General features: G+C 42.1%; 1 protein-coding gene across 2 annotated transcripts in view; it reads right to left on the bottom strand.

Moving 5' to 3' along the window:
* MACROD2 (mono-ADP ribosylhydrolase 2) overlaps positions 1-25949 on the bottom strand; it is a 900701-nt gene that overhangs the window by 56335 nt on the left and 818417 nt on the right. For both annotated transcript variants that reach the window (XM_035110055.3, XM_035110056.3), the window contains exons 13-15: positions 3304-3381; positions 2663-2737; positions 1864-1959 (exon numbers count right to left, since the gene is read on the bottom strand). In XM_035110055.3, the coding sequence (XP_034965946.3) occupies positions 1864-1959; positions 2663-2737; positions 3304-3381 (249 nt within the window). The remainder of the gene's footprint in view (positions 1-1863; positions 1960-2662; positions 2738-3303; positions 3382-25949) is intronic.

Here is a 25949-nt window from a genome sequence, read left to right as displayed (position 1 = left end):
AGGCATAAAATAAAATGTAAATAATTTCTGTTCAGAAGAAATTAGCATAATGGTTTTGGCATTTGCAACAAGAATAAGCCTGCATTTTCTAACCTAGATTTGCAAACTAAGGAGAAGTCACACCATTTACCTGGATTTGCAGGAAGGATTATATCAATTCTATTATCACTGACAGTAATGAAACACAGCACTGAGGCCATTAGCATTGTGCACAGTAAAGAGGGTGTGATTAGTCTCAACTTGGATTTGCAATGAAAAAAAATTAAAAGAAAATGCCACGAAGCTGGATATGAGCAAAGGAAAAAGCAAGTGCTATTAACCTGAGCTTCCAATACAGAAAAGTGTCAATATTACAAACAGGTTTGCAATTAAATCAGTGTCAATGGAGCTGACAAAAGAAGTTCATAATTAGGAAGATGTAGTTATCATTGACCTGGATTTTCCACAAAGACCATATCTAGGTTTTAATTTCAAAACATCTGATCTCTGCATCTCACAAAGGAAGGCCTCGTCGTTATTAGCCCTTCATGATTAGAGAATGCTATTATGATGCCAGAGACGGCTGTTGCAAATGGGTAGCTGGGCACAATGAAGCCACATGCTAAATGTGAAAATTGAACTTTATGTTAAGTTTCACACAGTGCAAACCTAACCTCAGACCAACATGACCATTTCTGGGAGACTTGGTGCGTGCAATTTGCAAACAGTGTTTGCTTTTTACCTTTACAACCTGATTTTGCACAGCACTTTTAGCTCCTCTGTAACAACGTCCCCTCCCCAATACAAGATGTCCATTGCCACAGCCACTCAGCAAGTGTGTCTTCAGAGTGTATCCCCCCCCCCCCAAAGAGTGTCCTAGCTGTGGAATGATCTGACCAGGAGGAACTTGTTAACCTGGACCCTACCATCAAATACCCTTCTGGGAATTGTGGGGCCTTTCCTATTGCCGCACCGCAGTCAGCTCTGCAAGAAGGTGCCAGGACCGGATGCGGTTGTTGATGTCGCTGCACACTTGGTCACTAGGGTCACGTTGGCAAAAAGAGGCCATTATAAACAGTCCTCTGACACTTTGGCCAGGGATAAAAGAATAACCTATAATTCTAATCAGAACACAATATGGATCCAAGCCAAATGCCTTCCTATGGCATTTTGATGCCACCTGGGAAATTTTCTAAATCATCCTAATTGGGTTTTGTGTTTTTGCCACCCCTCTAAATCAAAAGTAGACACAAAGTGTGGGGTTAGGCATATCTATCAACCTAGTTTTCAAGGGAGCATTGACACATAGAACTTGTATCAAGTATTCAAAACCAAAAAACCAAGACACACAAAACAGCACACTACTAGATTTAGGATTAATCACGAGGTACACCGAAATGCTAAAATAGTGGGGTGGGGGGAAGGAAAGAGACACCAAAACAACCCCATAACACAATAGCACATAACGTTTAGGGATTTGGGGGTGGGGGGAATAGTCAACTAAATGGGAGGGGGACATGGAATGGGTAGGTCACTATTTCTCAATGTCCCCAGGGAAAGAAGAGAGAGCTGCCATAGAAGGCAATGGAGAAACTGACACTTCCCAAATGGAGAGAGAGAAAACCTAAAGCAGCCCAATGAGGACTGTGCATAGCTGCCAAGTTCTCCCTTTTTAAAAGGGAAATTCCCTTATGCTGAATAGGCTTCCTCGCGAGAAAAGGGAAAACTTGGCAGCTATGGGACTGTGCATGTCCAATGAGCACAGAATGCTGACTTGGAAGGCGGAGGGAAACCAGGGGGAGGGCTGATGAAATGGAGAAGCACTCAACACAGCAACATTTTCTTGTAGGGTCTCATTTGTCTTAGTTGAATTTACCAGCTTACCTTTTTCTTCCCCTTTGTTTTCTTGATTAGTTCTATCTACCTCGGGCGCCTGTGGTTTCTCTTTTGGTATGGTCTCCTCCTGGGTTATCAAAGTCTCTGAACAGAAAAAAACAGAGAATACAGACCATAATAAATGCAAAGAGACCACTAGTCAAGTTATTTTATATTCTGCTTGAAGCCGCCTTGAGTGGCTGGGGAAACCCAGCCAGATGGACAGGGTATAAATAATATAATATTATTATCGAGAATGATATATATGCCCACCCTGTAGTCCTCATTTAACCTAGACAGCAGTTTTTCATCGGACATTGTCGATGTAGTGAATTCAAGAGAACCCTCAGTGAAATAAAGCTAACACATTGAACACAAACTGCGAAAGTAAGTCACATTGAAACTGATGACTTGTTTTTAATGCAAGTTCTTCAAGATCATTGTTTAGTTAGGCTGAGAAATATTCCAGGAGAAAAATATTTAATTTCTAGTTAACTAGCATATAATATAATATGTGAGAATAAATGGCAAAGTGAGGGCCAAATCATCTAGCACAAAGCTGTAACAACACCCACAGGTTTAGCAAGAAGAATACATCAGCTTTCAAGCCTCTCACTTAGACATGGGTGTCATTGGGATATTAATTATTTCCTGTTCTCATTCAGTACCAGACAACTGAAGAAACAGATGTTTGTTGCAAAAATGTACAATAAACTTGTCACAATATTTTTTAAAAAAATGTAGCCTTTATCATTTTGGAATGTCTTTTTTTCCTGTGTTGCTCACATTCTTAAAGTACAGAAAGTACCTTCTGCTTCCATGTAGGAGACTTGAGAATCTGTCTGAGTGTTCATTTCAACCTCTGTGGATTCATCTTGGTGTCCTGTTGACACCAAAAGGATTGGAAGATTATACCAATATGATACTTAAGTGCGCATACAATTTATAATCAAAACAAATCATAAAAACAGATAATAAATGGAAAAGCATACCACTTATCAGAACATATCTAAGTGAAATTCAGAACTTCTGTGATTGAAAATAATGATCATATTGAATGATGCCAAGTTCCAATCAGCTATCAAAAAAAATTAAAATTCTCCAGTAAAGAATTCATTCTATTAAGCAGTAATGAATAAATGACACTTGCATTATTAAAAAATAAAGAAAACTACAGTCATTATCTTCTCAAGACTCAATGAGGTTACGTTATGACCTTGGATCAATACTGTTATAACAATTTAACTGGAAGGCCTTTTTTGCTTACATTAGAGATTATGCTACTCAAATTGAATGGTTGCAGCAGCTATTCATTGAAGCTTATGGATGTTTCCCCGAGGCATCAATAACCATGTGAGGGAAAACTTGACTTTTATAACTATGAAAACTTATATGGTCCCATCTGATCAATTATGAGGATTCTAGGGAATATTTTGATCGAAAGCATACCGTCAGCTTGATCTTGTTCACAGACTTCATGAGGCATTGGGTTATGTTCTTGTGTAGCTTTGGCATCTTGGGAGGATTCTAACAAAAATAAAAAATAAAACTGAAGTGAATTCTCTGTTGAACAAGCTTTAAACACAGCTTCTGATGAATCCAAAGGTCACACAGCCTCCTCCCCTTACAAGCTCGCAACACGCTTCCTACCCCAACTGAGCACATGGGGATGTCTAACTCTCCTGGTGCATCAATATCCTATTGCACCTCCTTGCTGCCCAGTGAATTGGTGATAGGAACAAATTTGGAGTGTGCAGGTTGGTTGGTTCTGCAGTCTTTTTAGATATTTCCAGCACTAATCGGATGGGCAGGGGGAAGAAGTGCATGATGGGATCTCAGCAACCCCATCATGCCAATCTCCCCCAGTTGGTTGCTGGACAACATCTGAGGGGTGTGCCGATCACTCAGCTGCTTCCAGTATGAATAAACTGGATAGTGCATGTCCACAAGTATATCAAACAGAAACCTCAGTTTCATAAACTTGTGGTTTATGAAATTTTATCAAATGGTGGGCAGTGGGCCAAAGAATCAGCATCCTAAACCTGCCAAAAACGATCAATGTGGGATATGTGAGAAACCTGGGTAGTTAACATCTGATCCAAATTTAATAATCTGTAAAGCAGGTATGCATTGAAAGTTTGTGATTTTAATTAACTGCAAATAATTCCCCAAGGCAAATATTTAATTACCTACACAGCTTCTTTGCAATAAGTTTACAAAGTCAACTTTTGAAGTAGAACTGTTATGTATACACATTTTTCAAATTATCTATGTTAAAGCTCCTCAAACTAATCCACTGTGTTTTATTAATCTTATTCAGAATTCTAAATGGTTTCTGCTAATACTATCAAAATAATAGAGAGAAAGAGAGATTTCAGAATTAAATCACAGAAGCAGGGGGGGGGGGAGAGCCAAAAGGCTGTCCAAGCAGTCCAAACAATCCAGACAACAGTGTGCTAAAAGCAGCGAGCAGGTGTACTGCAGAAAGTTGCCTGCCGAGAAAATAACTCCAGAGTATTGAAGCAAGCAAAATCAAAGGAAAGGACAAAAGAAAAGAAAATGAATTGGACGCACAATAAATTTTAGCTGATAAGATAATGTTTTACCAATATGTAATCAATTCACGAATTAGACATTAATGAAAAAGTTGAGAATAATTTTGGCAACTAGAATAGACATTAATTTACGCCTTGATCCCAAACCTATTGATAGAAAGGTGCACCGATTCAAAGCACCAGTTCATACCACGTTCAACTATTGAGTGGCAGGTGCAACCTTTTAATATGATCCATGTTCTATGTTGTTTTAATTTAGTATTGATAAAACTCTTTGTGTGTAGAAACTACATCTATGCCTTTTGATATAAATACATTGCATACATACATAAAAGGTAAAGGACCCCTGGATAGTTAAGTCCAGTCAAAGCTGACTACGGGTCCGGCTGAGATACATACAGGACCTGGATAAACAAAACAAAACCCATGCAACTAGTTTTGCATGAAGGCTTGCTTTTCTCACTCCCAGTGTCTCATGGCAAGCTTCATCTTGAAATGATGAAGAATGTCTAAAGCAGTTTGTGATAAGACATGTGGGTTTGCTCTTCAAAGGAGAAATGTTAAAATGCACAGAGAGTGCATGTCAAGTAGCACTATGGATCACAGCTATGGATTTCATAGTAATGTTTAAAGTGCAAACATTCTTCTTCAGATTCTAAAATGTCAGAAACCTGCCTGGATTCCGGTAGAAAAATATTTAGCTTTCACATCCTCATTCTGTCTTTTGCGGTATGGTATATGAATTATTTCCAGCAGCCAACACTTTCTCATTTTGGACAGCTTAGAATTGAACAATGTTAATTAGGTGGTCCATTACCTGTAATCAGTCACAATTAGAACTCAAGACAGCAGGGTAAATGTGGCAGAGCACATGGTTTCAATGCATAAAATCTCATGCATTCTCTCTCTCAGAGAAGCAGGTGATTATGAAGACCTCACTCTGCCTCAGACACTAGGCAGCTGCACATAGTCAGAGTAGACAATACTGGACTAGATCAATATTCTGACCTATCAACGTTAATTAGATCATACTATATGCTATTGCTCATTGTAAGTACATATCAGTGACTCGATTCCATTCAGTCATGATCTTAAGTCCGCAACAGACAAAATACTGAGATGCAGTAGTCGTATGTTGCAAATAACCTCCATAACTAGAAAAACTGGACAGCTATAGCCAGCTTGAGATATTGCACATAAAGCAGCTAACACTCGATGAACAGAGCAAACTAAACCCTACCTATTGACAGAAGGAAGGGTTGTGAGAATACTGTTTTCACAGAACTTTGCTACTCCTAAATTAGGGAAGGCAGACTACATTTATCCCTGCGATTCCAGAATGCAAGCCTTGTTTGCTAGTATCTACACAGAACTGAGCCACAGTCATGGGAAAAAGAAAGCGCACCCTCTTGGAATTTTGTGGTTTTACATAGGAAGACATAATAACAATCATCTGTTCCTTAGCAGGTCTTCAAATTAGGGATATGCAACCTCAGATGAACAACAACACATGACATGTTACACCATCTCGTGATGTATTTAACAGAAATAAGGCCAAAATGGAAAATCCAAGTGTGAAGAACTACCGTAAGTACACCTTATGTTTCAATAGCTTGTAGAATCACCTTCAGCAGCAATAACTTGAAGTATTTGTTTTTTGTAGGACTTTATATGTATCCCACATTGTTGTGGATGAATTTTGGCCCATTCTTCTTTACAATGTTGCTTCAGTTCATTGAGGTTTGCTGGCATTTGTCTATGCACAGCTCTCTGAAATGCCCAGCATTTCAATTGGGTTGAGATGTGGACTTTGCCATTGCCATTGCAGCACCTTGATTCTGTTCGTTTTCAGCCATTCTGACCTTCTGCATACAAACTAGTACTAGTAAATATCTTCAACTGGCACCACCTTTATGGTCTTGTAGGTGCCAGGTGAAAACCTTTCTTTTAAATAATGTACATTTTACAGACTGAGTCTTTCAGTGATATATGTGTTTTATTTTTGGCAAGCATCTCATAAAATTCCTATTATGGGGGTGGCTATATAAATGCAGTTAACAAATTAATAAATAAACAATACCCTTACTCTTCCTAATGACCATATTCTTTCCCCCCTTTTTAGTTTACTTCATACTTATACACAGTGAGAGAATTAGTTTGATGTTTTTGCTGGTAAGTGTGTGATGCATTGCAAATCACTAACATGGGGAAATTCTTTGTAAGGGCTTCTAGTCCTGAGATAATTACACTGAATGTTATAAATAAGTGTAATATAATAGCAATCTAGGCTACAGTAGAAGATTCTCAATTTTATTTTACATATACAGTATAAGCTTCCAAGAGTGCTATTACATTGCTATGCAGATTTTGACTTTCAAAATTGTTAAGGTCAAGACTATATTGAAGACTCTCCTCCTCCTCAAATGCAAATATTAAATCAAATATTCAAGCCTAAGGGCCCAAGGATAGATTTACTTTTAAGATTAACAGGAATAAAATAAAGGAAGCTAGTAAACCCACATTCATAAAGAAAATCCAGTTAATGGAAAATGTATGACAAGTGTAAAAAAGATTAGCTTCAATATATATCATGAAAAGGGACTCTTATAGCTGATGTGAGGTAAGGTCTTCAGCCCTATTCCAGCAGGCCAAAAACAGTAGCAGTGGCTGTTATCTATAAAATGCATACATATATACATACATACATTTCATAAAATTTACACACTGCTTGATTGCAAAATAAACCCCTCAAAGCAGTATACAAGAAAAGCATTAATAAAAAGTATTGTTGACAAGGTATCACTCCTATCAGCAAATTTATAGTGTAGATGTTATTTCTAAAGGAAATTATTTATTTCTTTGTATTGCTATGCCACAAAGAACCAAAGTTCTCTGGGAAGTGATGATGGCATGGTGCTCTATCCTGGCTCTTGAAAAATGCGTTTGTTCATCATGAGCATCCAGAGTATCCCCCTAGAACAGGGGTCAGCAAACTTTTTCAGCAGGGGGCCGGTCCACTGTCCCTCAGACCTTGTGGGTGGCCGGGCTATTTTTTGGGGGGGGGGGGATGAACGAATTCCTATGCCCCACAAATAACCCAGAGATGCATTTTTTTTAAAAAAGGACACATTCTATTCATGTAAAAACACACTGATTCCTGGACCGTCTGTAGGCCAGATTGAGAAGGCGATTGGGCCGGATCCGGCCCCCGGGCCTTAGTTTGCCTACCCATGCCCTAGAACAGGCACCCCCAAACTGTGGCCCTCCAGATGTTTTGGCCTACAACTCCCATGATCCCTAGCTAACAGGACCAGTGGCAGCCGCTGCTGGACAGATTTTATGGGAATGCTCTGTCATTTGTTCTTCAAGAGTAAGGAACTATTCCTTCCCTCACTGCGAGGAGTGAAGTTACAGGAAACCAGGCAGAGGGCCTTCTCAGTTAGTGGTGTCCGCCTGTGGAACACCCCCATCAGATGTCAAGGAAATAAACAACTATCTGACTTTTAGAAGACATCTGAAGGCAGCCCTGTTTAGGTAAGTTTTTAATGTTTGATGTTTTATTGTGTTTTTAATATTCTGCTGGGAGCCGCCCAGAGTGGCTGGGGAAACTAAGCCAGATGGGCGGGGTATAAATTGTTGTTGTTGTTGTTGTTGTTGTTGTTGTTGTTGTTGTTGTTGTTGTTGTTGTTGTCCCTTGCTAGGGAAGCTGCCATCCTTAGATGTTATTTTTCCATTAGTACCTATGTACACCAGATCTCCATTGTTCAAAACAAATTATGATAGGTTCTATCTTAAAGGGCTGTCAGTTAAAAAGTTATGGGAAGAACGTTTAATTGGTGGACAACTTCAAGGCAGGATGATACTAGAAATCTACACGAATTCAGCCAGATAGTTCAAGAACAGAACTATAACGAATATTCCAAATGCATTCTCTGCAACCATAAACAAAAGCAAACCCAATGTTTTTTTCTGGGGGTACTCAAGGGTACACAGTACCAGAACCTTTCTCCCCACAAACATGTTAAAAGTGTGGCACTTACTGTAGCAACTTCATTCTAAGCAAACCTATCACCACCTGTACTTTTGTTTCTGCATTATTAGATTACTCCCTTTCATCCTAGGCAGTAATGCTCAAATATAAAATTAACAAAGCCTTATGAAGAGAGGATATGTCAGACTGAATATTAAGTGGCTTTATAGTCACTTCCCCAACTAGGCCCTGCATGTTTGATTTACTTATTTCTTATTTCTAGCGTGTAACACACCTAGGTTTCGCACACAGCACGAGTGAAACACCTTGTTTTAGCCAGCAAGAAATGAAAAGCGTGGTAAAGTTGACACTTAGGAACAAAACTGATTCATTGCACTTGATTTGTAAGTAAGATCCTGTGAAAAAAATGGAAATTTCTGCAGGAAAAGAAATCAGCCAGGCACCCAAAATTACAGATAATGGTGCGCACAGAAGTTGATGCATGATTGCAGTATTCTTGAGCCTCATAAACTGAGGAAAATGTATTACAAAATGTAGTAGTAGTAGAAAATGGAAGCTTATGAGATATTCTTGATTTCTGACTTCAAATTATTTTTACAGTTTTCATTCTTTCATTGTAATCTATCTTTATGATGTGTTAGATTTGTCTGAACTAATATATACAATATATACATTGGTGCAAGTGATAAACTGATATGATGGATTGCGTCTGTTTCAATGGGTGTGGATTATAAAACTTGATACAGAAGAGTAGCTCTATGGATCATTCAGAAGAGCAAAGGAAGAAACTGTATGGAGGTAGGGGTGGGAAAATTATACTGTTTTTAAAAAGGATACCATTTATTTTATCCTTTGGATACCAAATTATTAGGGAAGCTTTTAATATTTAATGCTGTATTGTTTTAATATTCAATTGGGAGCCGCCCAGAGTGGCTGGGGAGACTCAGCCAGATGGGCGGGGTATAAATAAATTATTATTATTATTATTATTATTATTATTATTATTCAGGGGCATTATTCTTCTGAAAAATATAATTAAGGCATTAGTTTCTGAAAACATAAAGTAAAACAGCATGTGGAAGATAGGAATAAATCATTCATAATTGTTCTTTTTTTAGGCCATTTTTTAATTGGATGTTTATTAATCTTATTTATATTAAAAATTACAGGTTACTTTTCAGTCACAGGAGCCCGCAGAGTGGCTTACAGTAAAATCATAATATTTCATAAAACAATTCCTAAAACAAACTACAGTCATACCTTGGTTTAAGTACGCTTCGGTTTGAGTACTTTCAGTTTAAGTACTGTACTCTGCGGACCCGTCTGTAACGGATTGGTCCACTTTCCATTACTTTCAATGGGAAAGTTCACTTCAGGTTAAGTACGCTTCAGGTTAAGTACAGACTTCTGGAACCAATTGTGTACTTAAACCGAGGTACCACTGTACAAATACACATCACCAGTCCATCACTTATTGAAATAAGAAGAAACTTTTGTTCTCAGAAAGTCTGGTAGAATAAAAACATATTTACAGATCTCTTAATGACTGGGGAGGAGGGAACCTGTAGAGATTCTCCCAGTAGGCAATTCCAGCATACTGGAACTACTAAAAATATCTATTTCTGTTTCCTAGTATTCTTTTTCCTATGATGGTGGCACCTGAAGCAACATGGTTCTGGTAGAGAATATGTTCTCCTTAAAACCTGAAATCTCTGTCATTTGGGGGCTTAAAGAATAAAACCAGCACCTTGAATTTAGCCTGGAAATAAACTGGAAAACGGTGAAGCTAAGTGACGTTTACATGATCTCTGCAACAAGAATCAGAAAAAAAAGATGACCTGCTTCGTTCTGGACTAGCTGAAGTTTCCAAATCGTTATTAAACAGGCAGCCTGAAATAAAGTATAGTACAATATTTAAGTCAATACAACACCAGAGCACACATTACAGTGGCCTGGTTGTTTTTCTGGCACACCAGCTGAAGCTAGTAATTCCTCTTGGCTGGACACATGAACGTATCAGTTCCAGGTACACTCCCAAGGTGGATGCAAAAAAGTATAACCCCATCCAGGACCAGTGATATCTACCAAATTTGGGTTGGCCATGTCCCCTAGCAACAGAATCTCTTGATTGGGCTGGGTTTCAATTCCTGGTGCTGAAGGAAAGGAGAAATAGAGTATACTTATGACACCATGTTCAAAATCCATGAGTAAGTTTGCCCAGTGGTTTCACACACGTTAAAGAACATGGGCGGGGGGATGGAACTTTGCATTATTTCTTAGGAAAGTCCTCAAGGTCCAGAGCTGCTGGTATCACCTTTCACCTACTGATCTGGTAGGAGTGGAACAAATGTAAAACAGCATTTCTGACTTCAAGCCTATCCAGGTGGTCCAGAAAGCTACCATAGTCTCCCCCGGCTTATTACCTCTAGTACTTCAAGATTCTCATAAAAGTGCCTGGACCAAAACTGTTCATCAAAAACTTCTCTCCTGTGGCGTATCCCTACAACACCTACTTATGATGGGTCCTACCAAAGCAAACAGTCTAATCGGTCAACGCTTAAAAGACATAGAGCATCAGAACAACCTGGCCACTATAAAGAAATTTTGCCCCTGGTATGCTCATTTCCCAACTTCCAACTTTGATTCTCTGGCTCCATATTTGCACAAACTTATTATCCCAAAATATAGTCATGCCTTTACACTCGCAAGACTGGACGTTCTGCCAGTCGATTCCAAAAGATCTTATTTGAGAAATGACTTTGCCCCTGTGGAGATGGTAGTATAGAATCAGTGGCACATGTCCTCCTGTCCTGTCCCCTTTATAAAGACCTGAGGAACATGATCATTACCCCACTCCTTCTAACCATCCCAGGGCGCTCAACTATGGCCACAATGCATTTCCTTTTATCAGACCTAAATGACCAGATAACAGCTAAGGTTGCTAGCTACATTGCTGGGGCAATTAGAATAAGGGCCACCAACTGATTGATAATTCTGGATTCTAATTTGTGCTTTTAACAAATCTTTTTCTGTACATAGTGTATCATTTTATTGTTGCTACGGCCTTTGGGTAATGCAAATAAAGTTGTTGTTGTTGTTGTTGTTGTTGTTGTTGTTGTTACCATAGTTCAGACAGGGGTCGTCGACCTTTCTGGGCCCATTGACATATTTGCAAACTGGAAAAACTTTTGTGGGTGCATCTGCACACACACCTTGCAGCCAAGCTACACCTCAATATATTATATTGGCTAGAATAGAATGCTTCTTTCAATACTCATTTCAGAGGTGGGAACCCTGTGGGAAAGGCTTCTTTGGGCAGGGTACCATGTTGGCAACTCCGGTCCAATGGTATCAATAACCACTGAAACATCCAAGAGAATTATAAATGGTCCCCACCCCTACTTCCCTTCCAGTACAGATTATCCAAGGGATGCAGGTGGCACTGTGGTCTAAACCACTGAGCCTCATGGGCTAGCTGATCAGAAGGTTGGCGGTTTGAATCCCCATGACGAGGTGAGCTCCCATTGCTCTGTCCCAGCTTCTGCCAACCTAGCAGTTTGAATGCATGCCAGTGCAAGTACATAAATAGGTATGACTGTGGCAGGAAGGTAAACAGTGTTTCTGTGCGCTCTGGCTTCTGTCACGGTGTCCTGTTGCGCCAGAAGCGGTTCAGTCATGCTAGCCACATGACCTGGAAAGCTGACTGTGGACAAATGCTGGCTCCCTTAGCCTGAAAAGTGAGATGAGCACCGCACACTATAGTTGCCTTTGACTGGACTTAACTGTCCAGGGGTCCCTTACTTTTTTTTTACCTTTTACAGAACAGGGCAACTGCTGCAATTTCTACATTGAACCCTAGCTAGAAGTCAGATGGAAATTGATGGAGCTGATAAGCACTTTGTACTCAGCTAACTTGGTCAAAAAAGGAAGTTGGAAACAGGCCTATAATTTCCTAGCATGACGGGGAAAAGGGAAGGTTTTAGCAGCTGAAGACTGAAAACTGCCTCTCTCTTTTTTAAAGAAACAAAAGTTACAAGTATGACAAGAAAGCATTTTGCCACTTGAAACAACCAGTGATTGTCAATGGGAAGCAAAATAATGTTCCTTTATTCTACAAAGAAAATCTATCACAGTCTGGTGTAGAAGACTAGACATTCACATGAAGGAGCCAACTCAGTACTGCAATGTCTAATGATCTTGTATGTCATTCTATGCTGACCTGAAAAAATGCTGAAATAAAGTTTGCAAACAGATCACCTTTGAAATAAACCAGCAAGCAAATACAGAAATGGAACTTGAAAACAGTATAAAGGATGAATGGCAGATGCCACAGTAGCCACTCTTAGTTTTCAGTAGATGGCAGTTTTTCCATCATTGAGGGAATGGGTTTTAAATAGCTTCGCCATCTGGTTTGGAAAGGTCACCACATTCATGAAGGTTGTTTATGAAAGAAAACAGGACAAATGACTCACCAACAAATGGAAGGGCATAAGGAAAGTTGATACAATATGAGGAGAAAATCGGGAAGAGTAACACATTAAGAGATCTTGCCTATTATATTTTATTGTTGAAAGTAACAGCTAGAAGTTTTGCTGCATTTCAACAGTAAGATTTCTCCTCTGCTTCCCATAGTCTTCAAGGAGCAGGACAGAGGGAAGAAATTCCTTCACATTCCAGCCAGATGGGTGGCGGTATAGATAATAAATTATTAGTATTAGTATTTCCCCTTTCCCTGAATATGCACAAGGACCTGGTTGGTGTGGGAGGTGGTGAAAAGGTAAGCTCTGAGACCAGAGAAAACTGGCACTAAAACTGGGAAGGGGAATCTTTTTAAGTCGAGATGGATTCTTATCTCACCAACACTCCAAGGGCCAAGTGGGAGGGAACCAAAGTCCAAGTGAGCAGAATCCACATAGTCAAAAATAAGAGCCACAAATAAACCCCCCAGCTTCAACCTATAGAAACCTCTCCTCTTGTGATTTCCCTTTCCCATTTCTTTCTTGCCATTGGTGATACTTTTTTCCCTTCTTGGATGTATCCATTTTCACGAAAAGAGCACACAGATGACTTCCTGGGTGAATAGTAACTACTGAGGCAGGTACTTATGTGCATCATCTCCATGCTTGCCCATCTGATCAGCCTGAGAACTTCCCAGGTTGAGTATAAGAATGAACAGCCAAGCCTAGAATTGTACTTCATTGCTAATCAAGTTCGGCACATTATCTTGTTTATCTTGGATGACATGTCAAAACAACAGGTGTCTACAGCCTACCCATTCTTAAAAGGTAAATTCAGGACAGGTCTGAAAATACAAAACAGGTATTTGCCTGTACACATGCAGACCAGTTTGGGTGGTATGCAGCAAAGGAACACAACTCTCCACTACTCTGGTAAAGATTCTCAGGCTGCTTGCCAAGGGGAAGTGTGGGGGTCTGTTCTCTTACCAGATCAAAGGAGGGAGAAGAGGATCACTCATAAGAATATGACAGGCAGACCTTAGATGTGTCACATCATGGCACATACACTTAAAATGCAATGACCAAAGCTTAACTTAATAAGGAAAGTTGCAGCTTGTAGGAGAAAGAATTTGAGGGCTTTTGCCCTCTGAGTAGCGGTTCCTAAATCATCTCCTCTGGGGTAGCTGTGCAGTAGTTATTTCAGTGGGACCACAGAACTGCCGTTTGGGCACTAGTGCTGAAAAGCAATGGCTTTGGAAGCCATTTTGGGTCATGTTTATTCAGAGGACCAGGCTTTGGGGGCGGGGGGAATAGTTATCTCACTATTTGAGAGGAGTGGCTTGGCTGGCAGTGCACCAAGGCAGCAGTCCAAGTTATTTAGTGGGGTAGGAGAGCTGAAAAAAAAAGTTCACATCTGACAACCAATGTGCCCCTTTGGTTTCAGATAGAACATGGGTAGATGAGTCTAAAAAAGCCCGGGACACAAATTTTTGCAGCCCTCTAGTGGCTATGTTGGCTCTGTTTTTATACCTAATGTGTTTAGCGTTGGAAGCGTATACAGTTGTACCTTGGTTTTCGAATACTCAAAGGTTTTGGCTCCCGAACACTGCCAACCTGGAAGTGAGTGTTCCAGTTTGTGAATTATTTTTGGAAGCCAAACATCCGGCAGGGCTTCTGCGGCTTCCGATTGGCTGCAGGAGCTTCCTGCAGCCAATCAGAAGTCGCACTTTGGTTTCCAAACTTTTTGGAAGTCGAACTTCCCTTCGACTTCCAAGGTACAACTGTACTCAATTGTGACCAAACTAAACCTCCTGATGTATATTTTGCTCTAGAGTAGCCTAGACCTATTGACTAGTGAAGGTTATGTGATCCAAGAGGTTTTTTTGTGCGTGCATGGCTGTTTTTCAACAAGAAATGCCTCTGCAATCCTTTTCTATTGGAAGCCCAGCTAGAGCTCAAAGTCACCTCCTTTTGTTCAGTTTCTCTCCCCCCACCCGATAACTCCTAAAAAAACCCAAAACAAAACTTGAAAATATAAATTTCACTTCCCTGTAATATTATCTTTTTCCACCCACTTGCAAGCTCTTTTCATACTTATTTTAGGTTTAGGATATTTCTTCTCGGCCTTTCAAACAACCCGTTATTCTTTCTAAACAAATAAGTGGCTGAATGTGACTTTTAGGAGCTGCTCAGGCGTCTGTTGCTTATGAAAGCTCTGCTGCTACCTGAACAAACATTTGCCAACATTAAATTCTGCTTGAGACAAACTAAGAACTCTCACTCATAAATACAACATTTTTCCTGGATGACTGACACCTTCTTCATTTCTATATTGAAAACAGGAAAGTGGTTCTGTAGGGTATTTCCCAAAGGAAACTAGGCTTCTATGAACACCTGGAAATGTAGTAATTGGTGCTTTATTTTTAAGATTTATTAACATATGATTTAATTTAGCTGACCTTCAAATGCACAATTACACTTCTATTAAGCTGTAATGAATTAGAGTTAGTACATTATGTGGAAGGGTTACATAATGTGAGAGGCTCCATCGCCTCCACTTCCCACCACAGATTGTTACATCAGGACATGGAAGATTTGATGACTATGGTAACCTGCCGCTGAATCTTTTTCCAAGTCCCAGGCTCAAAATAACCCAGGCTAGTAATAATTAGCATTATTTATATGCTACACATATTCAAGGGTCAATCTGAAATGTGGAAAAGGATCTACATCAATATAACTTTGTGTGGATACAAACATCTGCTTTTCCAACGCAGTGCCCTATTGCACTTATACAAAATATATGTCATGGACCAGACAGTTTTTAATCATTTCAATAGCAATTGGAATCCGCATTAATAAATATCCTTCTTAGGCTATGTTTTGCATAACATATTTAAATCCACATGTGTGGAACCATTATAAAATCATTTAATTTAATTTAATTTAAGTATTTTATTTTGTTCTTTAGCTGGAAAAACCCTCTAAAATCAGCTTTAAAAGATCAGTACATAGTAAGAAAGTCCGTGCCTTTAGGCTTATAATCTAAAAGACATGACATGTAAGAAAAAGGGGACAAGTAGTGAAGCGGCACCAGTTCTTAAATTTGCAGTTTTTATAAAAGGGTGCAAACAGCTCAGGTAGCCTACTCTATTCTGTTTTCTATATGATATTCTATTATATTCTGATTTTAAACTTCAGAGGAGAATGCCTGCCAATGGCTTTGTACACACATCATTTGAATGATGCTGAGGGGTTACTTTAAACCACATTTTAGGAGTTGCTTTTTATAACTTGAAGTTGGGGTAAAAAATGCTCTCAATAAATAAATTATTAAAAAAACCAAATCTTGATTTTTAAAACACCCCCCCCTTGAGAAATTAGTAAATAAGTTCACTTTATTAATGATGGAGCATCCCTTTTTATTTATTTAATTTTTGAGCCCTTGTGAAACAGTTGGTCTTCCAATAAAATGCGATACACGTTCATGCTACTGCTAGTAAACGAAGAAGGCATTTCAAGGTCACTGTTCTATGACTTCAATTATATGGCCCAACCAAAATCTCTTTACGCTCCTGACAAATATCATAATCCTGTTATTTCTTGAATTTTGCCCAGGATTTGCCTTCCAAAACCTTTCTGTATGTGGGTATACTGAGAAATTATGCATAAAGCCTGTGCTAAGAAAATCATATCTCTAACATCTCAGTGTTACCGACATTGGAATAAATGGTGTTCAGGCTGTATGGACTGCGATGCCATTGATGCATATACAGTTCAGTTCTCTTTTCAATTAGCACTAATAAATCTTGTTGGTACATTATCCAGGACCTTTCCCCCCCCCCCCACTCTTTTCTTTTTGAAGGTGAGTCTTCATAATTCACCAATACGATATCAACTATACTTATCAGATGGCATTGCAATTACCATTTCAAAGACTGGATCTGTATGCCAATGAGAATATTTACCCATAAATTGTGTGCCTGGTTTTGAAATGCCAAATTATGGGTGGTCTGAAACAATCCATTTTAATTAGTAAAGCCTCATATGACTATTTATCATCAAATCTTTAATTGAATTTGAATGTTTTTGCCTGTTCTGTAACTTTTTCGTCGGTTTTCTTAATAAAGGTGTTATGCTACCATTGCCTCCGATTCCCCCTAGCCCTTTCAATGGGCCAGCATAGCTATCTGATTATTATTATTTGTCTGCTTTGGATAGACATGACTGTGCTTGACGTGGAGAGTCCGTGTGAGTGTGTATACCTCTTTAGGAAGGACTTGAGTTGACGGAGAGAGTTTAACAGGGCTAATTGGATCTTGCTGTGAGAAGACAGATCAGGTAAATGTCATTAAGCAGGTAGTGAGTAGTGATTGGAGAAGTAGAAAGCTGGCCCCCATGGGCAGGAAAACGTAGCAGAGGCTCCAAGAAGAACCTCTTATAGGCTCCTGTAGGAGAGCAGCAGGAAGAATAGAAGAGAGCTAATAAGCCTCCTCTTGGTGGTAGGCTGAGAGAATGCTTTCCCTTTCACAAAGCTGAGACTCTCTATTGTATGGAAAACAATGCTGAGGACGTTTGTACAGCATAAACCCGATTTCTGATTTCTATTTAGCTTTAGCACTCTTACTTTAAAGAGCCATATTCTCAACGAGGAATAAAGTAGCCCTTACTGGAGATACGCAAGGTTTCAGGAACACAATGGTAACTAGGCAAACTAGATATATTCATTCCTTTAAGAGGTCTGTAGCAGCAAAAGACCAGGCAGGTGCAGCTATGCCTATACCACCCAGTTCTTGCACTCGTTTTGCCTGCTGAGAGGCAAAATGTGACCTTGTTTAAATTTTATTTTATAATCGAGAAAAAGCAAGATCAGACCTAAAGAAACACTGAACTGCTAAACACCAGCTCATAGATCAGTGGGCTGTTCTGCACTACGCTTCTTTTGTTGACTCTTCACAGGTGAAAAGTGTGCTAAAAACAGCAGTGGGTTTTAGAGGTGGGAGCAGAAATGAAATATATAGGAAGCATGCAGACTCTTCTCTATCTTGTTTGGTGATACGATGAAATGTCTGTAAGTTGTTACTGCACTCATGTCTGGATCTGGTTTTATTCCTTTAGCAGTCATTGTGTGATCAAAGCATCAGATCTAGAAAACGTATCGTCTTTTCCTCTCTGCACCTTTCCAACAGTGCTTTAGGGTTGATGCCATGCCTTCCTAGGGAGGAGCCACACTACAGTGTGCCATCAATAAAGACTTCAGGATATGGTGAAACCTGTGCAACAAAGGTGCTAGGTGCACTTCTGTGGGAACCGAATCCCACCATTTAGGGGCAGCTACAGAGAAAGCCCTCTCCTCGGTCAGCATCTCTGGGGGTGGCAGAACTACCAAGAGATGCCAAGGAAATCAACAACTATCTGACTTTTAGAAGACATCTGAAGGCAGCCCTGTTTAGGGAAGTTTTTAATGTTTATGCTTTATCATGTTGAGAACCACCCAGAGTGGCTGGGGAGGCCCGGCCAGATGGACAGGGTATAAGTTATATATTATCACCATCATCATTATCATCTTGGCAGTCAAGATAACCCCACAATTTTACCTTTTACCCTTTCTATGCTCATATCCAGTGTGTGTTTTTTTTAAGGAAAAAAGGCTATGGTACTCACCATGATGTTGCTACAGTAAGTGCCACATTGGGGGAGGGGAGGTGCCGGTATTGCGTACCCTTGAGTACCTACCCCCCCCCAAAAGCACTGTTTATGTTCACTTGCATTTATATAAGCGAATTGGCTTGCTTTGATGGTATACTTATCCATGGGCTTGGAGTGCTGGGCTCTAAACCCAGAAAGGGGAATTATCTGTAAGACTTGGGTATTTGCCACCCATGCCCTCAACTGGGCAGGTGGACTGATGGGCAGTCCTAGGCAATGTGATGTATGCTGCTTTGTGTATAAATAATGTGTACACTTTTGCCCAGGCATAGACAAGGCATCTTCTTGCTGCGGTGTCTGTCCCGCATCTCTGCAAGAGAAGGCTAGGAGGCCAGGCCGGCTGGCATGCTGTAAGCCTTTCTTAACAAAGTATTATAGCTGGCCATTCTGATGTCTTTGGCATACCTGCACCCAAACACTCCCGTTAGCTCACTGTTGGGTCTACAGTACAGAACACATATCATATCTCATATCATATATCATATCATAAAATCTCTGTCATAAAGCAGAGTCTTTATTATGCATAATTGTGTGACCAACTTGTAACCTGCTTCTGTTGTCCCTTGCTGCCTTTCATAAAACAGTTTGCAGTACACATACATTTATTTCTGAGTATCCAGTGTACTTCAAACAATTGAAACAGTACTGTAGGGGTGGGTTTTTTGGCCCCCCCTCTTTCTCCTGTGTAGACAGTTTGCCAGTCGTACCCCAAGCCCTGCAGACATATCTGCCTTCCTGCTCAAAGCTGAGCTGCGACCGTGTAGCTCTTTATTCTTCAGACAACATATCTGCTTCTGGGCCTGCAAAGATTAGTTCTTCCCCCGGGCCCAGTTTTCATCAATATTTACATTATCAAAGTCCATAGGAGGTATTTGCCTGGTGCTAGAGACCATACCTCCTGTTTTATTTTCAGCTTTTAACTTTGCTTTTTTTCTGACACCTTGTTATACTTCTGGTCTTTGTAAAAAACAAAAAAAACTTTTATTCAGCCTTCTAGTACTTTCTTACCATCAATATGATGTGCATTCCAGTGCCCCCTCTGGTAACATGAAATCATGCATTCTTGACTTGTCCCAACAATACAGAAGTAGTGAGGTGAGTATGTGGAAGATGATGTCGGTGTTGTGTATTGAGTCAAAGGATTTTATATCTGTATTATTATTGTCTGTATTTGCATTAGGATAAAGTAACTGCCTTTTGGTTCCAGAGGGTACAGCTACTATTGGTTCATTTAAGCTGCTGTATTTGGATCCTCTGTCTTATTGGTTTCCTCCAAAAGGCAGCACTGTGATTGCTTGATATTGTTCCCTCCAAAATGTATCCCTTCCTAGCTAGTCCCCTGTCCCTATAAATGTAGCTTTCCTCTCCTCAGTCTTCAGTCTTGTTCACTTTAATAAAGAGCTGTTACTAGAGAACTGTCTCCAGCATGTTATGTCAAGAGAGCTGAAATCACAAACCCCACGTCACAACAACTGGCGACGAAGGTGGGATCCGGAATGCTGAGGAGCGGTTAAACACAGCCCTGCCTCAGAGTCCGGATTGCAGCTTAGAACAAGACTCACTGGCCAGCTGAGAAGACGACCCTGCCCGCTAGGACAATGGAGAGTCCAAGGGTATTGGAGCCCTTCCAGCCATCAGAGCCCCACACATGGGAAGACTACGTCGAACGCTTCGAGTTCTTTGCAGTGGCTCAAGGGATCACCGATGCCAGCAAAAGAAGGGCCACATTCCTGAGCTACTGTGGGCCCGAGACCTTCAAGCTGGCCAAGGCATTACTTGCTCCAGCGAAGCTGAGTGAGACATCTCTCAAAGATATTCTTGCCTGCCTAACAAGCCACTTGGCGCCTACTGAGACCAAGATGGCCCGGCGGATGGAGTTCCATAAGAGGCAGCAGCATGCTGGGGAGTCTGTATCCACATTTCTGGCTGAACTCCGGAAGCTCGCTCAGCACTGCGGCTTCCAAAATCTGGAAGAGACTCTCCTGGATCGGTTTATTGGTGGTCTGAGCAGCAAGAAAGCCAGAAGACGCATCGTGGCTAAAGAAGAGGTTACCCTTGCTTCAGCCTTGAAGGAGGCCACCGCCACGGAGAATTATGAAAGAGAGGAGCTTGATGCCAGTCGCAAGGCCACTAAGCCACAGATAGAAGTTGCGCATGCCATGGACGAGCTAGAGGCTACTCCGAGCCAGAGCCCAGTCTGTGGGGTCGAGTCGGTGCGTCAGGCCTGCACAGTGCACAAAGATCGCCGAGGCAGTTGCCCAGGTTGTGGCGGAAACCATGAGCGGAAGAGTTGTCGTTTTAGGGATGCTATGTGCCGGACGTGCGGAAAGACGGGTCACATCGCCAGGGTCTGTAGATCGGCGGCGTCGGGAGCAACAGGAGCACCTAGACTGGAGCATCGCAGACCGCCCACAGCAACTCGTTTTCTAAAGGACTGCCACTACGTAACGGAGATCAACGGGAGGGCCGTGCAGTTTCCAGCGCAAGGCAAGGCACACGTCAAGGTGAAGATTGAGGGTCAGCAGTGCGACATGGAGGTGGACTCCGGATCTGCATTCACCATCGTGTCGGACCAGACCGCGAAGACATTCTTCCCCAGGGGTAAGTTGCCCCCTCTGGAGCCCTTCCCGGCAACCTTGCAGTCGTACTCAGCAGGCCGCATCCATGTTATGGGAATGTGTGCCGTGAGAGTACAGTTCCGGGACAAACAGGCTGTACTCAAACTGGTGATTGCGAAGGGCAGTCGCCCCAGTCTCCTGGGCACTGACTGGTTCCCCGCCCTGGGACTGAGTATCTCAGGGCTTAATTCAATCCAAACCTGCCCTGAGATGAGCGAGGCATTATGCAAGGAATTTGCTGGTCTCTTTAATGGAAAACTGGGTTGTTATAAAGGGCCCCCAGTTGACTTCGAGTTGGACCCCGGTGTGGCCCCAATCCGACTCAAACCAAGGCGAGTGCCATTTGCACTGCAACCCAAGATCGAGGCAGAGCTGGATAAATTGGTCAAGCAGGGAGTTCTCTCACCCGTGGACTCTGCTAAGTGGGAGACTCCAATTGTCACGCCCCTTAAAGCAAATGGGGAAGTCAGGATATGTGCAGATTACAAATGTACTATCAATACGGCACTCAGGGGAAACTCATACCCCATTCCAGTCGTATCACATCTGTTGGCTAAACTGGCTGGGGGCAAGGTGTTCGCCAAAATTGACCTGGCACAAGCTTACCAACAGCTGCCAGTAACCCCACAATCAGCGGAAGCACAGACTATTGTCACACATAAAGGGGCGTTCAGAGTTAACAGATTACAGTTCGGAGTTTGTGTGGCCCCAGGGATTTTTCAAGGGCTCATGGAACGCCTGTTAAGAGGTCTGCCGGGGGTCTTGCCATTTTTTGATGACGTTTTGATTGCTGGAAAAGACCCACAGGAACTGGTTGCGCGTGTCCGTGCAGTGTTGCTCAAGTTCAAGGAGGTGGGGTTGCAACTGAAAAAAGAAAAATGCAGTTTTGGGGTGCCAACTGTGGATTTCTTGGGGTTTAAAATTGATGCATCAGGCATCCACCCCACAGATGCTAAGATTAAGGCCATCATCGAGGCACCACGACCACAGAACAAGACGGAGTTGCAGTCATTCCTGGGACTTATTAACTTTTATCATTCGTTCTTACCCCAGAAAGCTTCGGTAGCTGAACCATTACATAGACTATTGCAGAAAAAGAATGTGTGGCGATGGGGGCGGGAGCAGCAGAAGGCTTTTGACTCCTTGCGAGGAATGCTGAGTAGCAGGAGCGTCCTTGCTCATTATGATGAGTCAAAGCCGCTGGTCCTGGCATGTGATGCCTCTCAATACGGTCTGGGGGCTGTGCTGAGTCATAGGGAACCGGATGGGTCGGAAAAGCCCATCTCTTTCTATTCCCGTACGTTGTCGCCCACAGAGCGCAACTATGCTCAAATTGATAAAGAGGCACTGGCTATTGTGTCCGGAATCAAAAGGTTCTATGATTATTTGTACGGTCGCCATTTCTCCATTGAAACGGACCACAAACCACTGTTAGGGTTGTTCAACCCAAACAAACAAACGCCACAAATTCTCTCCCCCAGAATGTTGCGTTGGTCAATATTCCTGAATGGGTTCCAGTACACCTTGACCCATGTGCCGGGGAAACAGTTGTGCCATGCTGATGCGCTGAGTCGATTGCCCCTTCCTGGCGGGAGCAATGAGGATCCTGCTCCGGCGGAGCACATTATGATGCTAGAAACACTTCCGGGGGCTCCTGTAACAGCTACGGATATAGCTGAGAAAACTAGGAAAGATGCTGTTCTCTCCCGTGTGCTCACTTGGGTGGGGAGGGGGTGGCCAGGTGGTCCGCATGAAGAAAAATTCAGGCCTTATGCGACAAGGCAGCACGAATTGTCCATGCATAAGGGTTGTCTCCTATGGGGAGATAGGGTGATCATCCCAGCACCACTGAGAAACAGGGTTCTTGAGACGCTTCACATGGGACACCCGGGAATGGTCAGGATGAAGTCGCTAGCCCGATGTTATGTGTGGTGGCCTGGAATGGACCAGAACATAGAACAATGGGTACGAACATGCAAGGCATGCCAAGAGGTGCGGCCAGAAGTGGCCAGAGCACCAGTCCACTGGTGGGAGCAGTCCAGGACTCCCTGGAGCCGGCTGCACATAGATTTTGCTGGGCCATTCCAAGGGAAGGTCTTTTTGGTTATCGTTGATGCATATTCCAAATGGTTAGAAGTGGCGATGGTCCCTAGCATGGCATCAGCTGCCGTAATCAAGGTGTTGAGGCAGCTGTTTGCTACCCACGGGTTACCTGAGACCATTGTATCAGATAATGGGGCAGCTTTTGTATCCCAAGAATTCAGGGCATTCTTGGCTGATAACTTTATAAGAGGGGTCACATCCGCGCCCTTTCACCCATCCTCCAATGGGCAGGCTGAGCGCATGGTAAGAACAGCCAAAGAATCCATTGCGCGCTTAATGGAGGGTAACTGGTCGGCTCGCATTGCGCGAATGTTATTTTTGCAGCATGCGACGCCGTGTACTGCGACGGGCAAGTCGCCAGCCGAGCTGCTCTTAGGTAGAAGACTGGTAACGGTGCTGGATTATGTCCACCCAGATAAAATGCCAAACCGTAATTCAAGAGCAACCCCCCAGGCTGAGACTGACACAACAAGGTATCTCGCCCCTGAAGATCTGGTCTGGGTGAGGAACTATTCACGAGGTCCGCGGTGGGTGGCCGGTGTGATCACCCGGGCTAGTGGACCTGTGTCCTATTATGTGACCTTGGAAAATGGGCAAGTTTAGAAGAGACATATAGATCAGCTGAGGCGCCGGGCGCTCAGCAGGGAGGAGTCAGATAATTCATCCCTGGCTAATGACGCACAGCTGCGAGACCAGAGTGAAGATGGCCCAGAGGTGCAGTCACCAGGGGCTTCAGCAAATGAACCAGGGTCTGCTAGTCCTCAGGATGACGAGGTACAGGTCGGGGACCCTGAGATGTCTGGGACTCCATCTGTTCCTGACGAAACCCCTATAGCAGCCCCTCCACCACAGGTAACACCCAATCCAGAACCTGCAACACCTGTTGTCAGGAGATCAGGTAGAAGTTGTAGGACCCCACAGTACCTGAGGGATTACGTCTGCTGTGCTCACTAGGGGGGGAGGGGTGTTGTGTATTGAGTCAAAGGATTTTATATCTGTATTATTATTGTCTGTATTTGCATTAGGATAAAGTAACTGCCTTTTGGTTCCAGAGGGTACAGCTACTATTGGTTCATTTAAGCTGCTGTATTTGGATCCTCTGTCTTATTGGTTTCCTCCAAAAGGCAGCACTGTGATTGCTTGATATTGTTCCCTCCAAAATGTATCCCTTCCTAGCTAGTCCCCTGTCCCTATAAATGTAGCTTTCCTCTCCTCAGTCTTCAGTCTTGTTCACTTTAATAAAGAGCTGTTACTAGAGAACTGTCTCCAGCATGTTATGTCAAGAGAGCTGAAATCACAAACCCCACGTCACAACAATGTCTATCTTTCTAACTTTCATATATTGTTCAGCTTTTAGGAGGCAATTCAAAGCTTACACCAGGAACGAAACCATGTCTTGTAAATGCTACGTTGTAAAAAGGTCTAGGAGGTGGCCTGTCATTGACTGGTTGGAGGCAGAGGAGTTGTGGGAGGAACCAGCTGGGAAACCACCACGGGAAGAAGGCTCAGAGCCAGGGGATTGGTGGTGGGACAACAAAGGGTGGTCAGAAGGAGAAGAGGGACACAACTGGGAAGTGGAAGCATTGGAAGCTGAAGAGGTAACAGAGCTTAGTGGCAGAGAGAAGTCTAGAATCAGAGGCAGAAGCTGAAGAAGGCAAGTGGGACAAGGGAGGCCAAGAGGCAGAGAAGAGCCAGGCTGCTGAAGAGTCACAGGTGTCCAATTCTTTCACAAGGAAAGTGACATCCAAGGATGGACAGAGGGTAGGTGCCACCTCCATGTTCTGAGATCACCCTCCAGTTTCCAACTTCGGTAGTTTTTCAGATAAGCAAATGAAGAAAGAGAGCGGAATAAATTGTCTAATTTTCAGAAATTGCATATTGAAATCGAGGGTGTGAGGTATGATGAAAACAAAAACAGTGCAAGGTTAGTTTTTGTCACTCAGAACTGAGAGCAGAATGAATATTGCTGCAGCTGAGGTTTTGACTGGATCTCACATCAGATGTCAATAGGAGGGGATATGCATGGGGAGTAATAAACAATAACAAACCCAAAAGTGCTTTAAAACGATATTTCAGAAAATCAAGGGCAAAAAGCTCCTACCGAACAAGCAAATGAACAACTTTTAAAACAAGCACCACCCTGTTCTTTAACATCAACAGATTAGTGGTTGGTAATCATTATGTTATCTCAGGAAAAGAAAAAGGAAAAAAACCAGTCAAATTCTCTATTTAGTCTTTCTTGAAGACTACACTTGTGGCCCATATTCATTACAAACAAGAGACTTCCTGCTTTGAATTATCCACAGCTACAATTTTATAAACCATGTTCCACAACCCTCCTTGCCGAGGAACCCAGAAGAATTAAAATAAAGTGTAAGCAATTAATGGTGTCATACCATACAAGTGTCAAGAACAGTATGGCTCTCTGTCTCACTCCTTGCTGAAAACCAAACAACTCAACAGGATAAAACTCAGCTGGAAACATTTAAATTAGGTAGTCTCTCTTTCTTTGTTTTCTAAACTTGCTGTCACTTGCGTCCCCCCCCCCATCCCGTGACTTTTAAATATTTAATCACAAAGTAAATGATCAGAGTGCCCAGCACAGTCTACAGAAAATAAATAGTAATTTCCCTCTCTCAGCTGCGTCTTCATTCTCCAACTC

The sequence above is a fragment of the Zootoca vivipara genome, chromosome 3 (assembly GCF_965207765.1).
Source record: "Zootoca vivipara chromosome 3, rZooViv2.hap1.1, whole genome shotgun sequence".
Taxonomy (NCBI): domain Eukaryota; kingdom Metazoa; phylum Chordata; class Lepidosauria; order Squamata; family Lacertidae; genus Zootoca; species Zootoca vivipara.
This window is presented reverse-complemented; position numbering and strand designations above follow the sequence as displayed.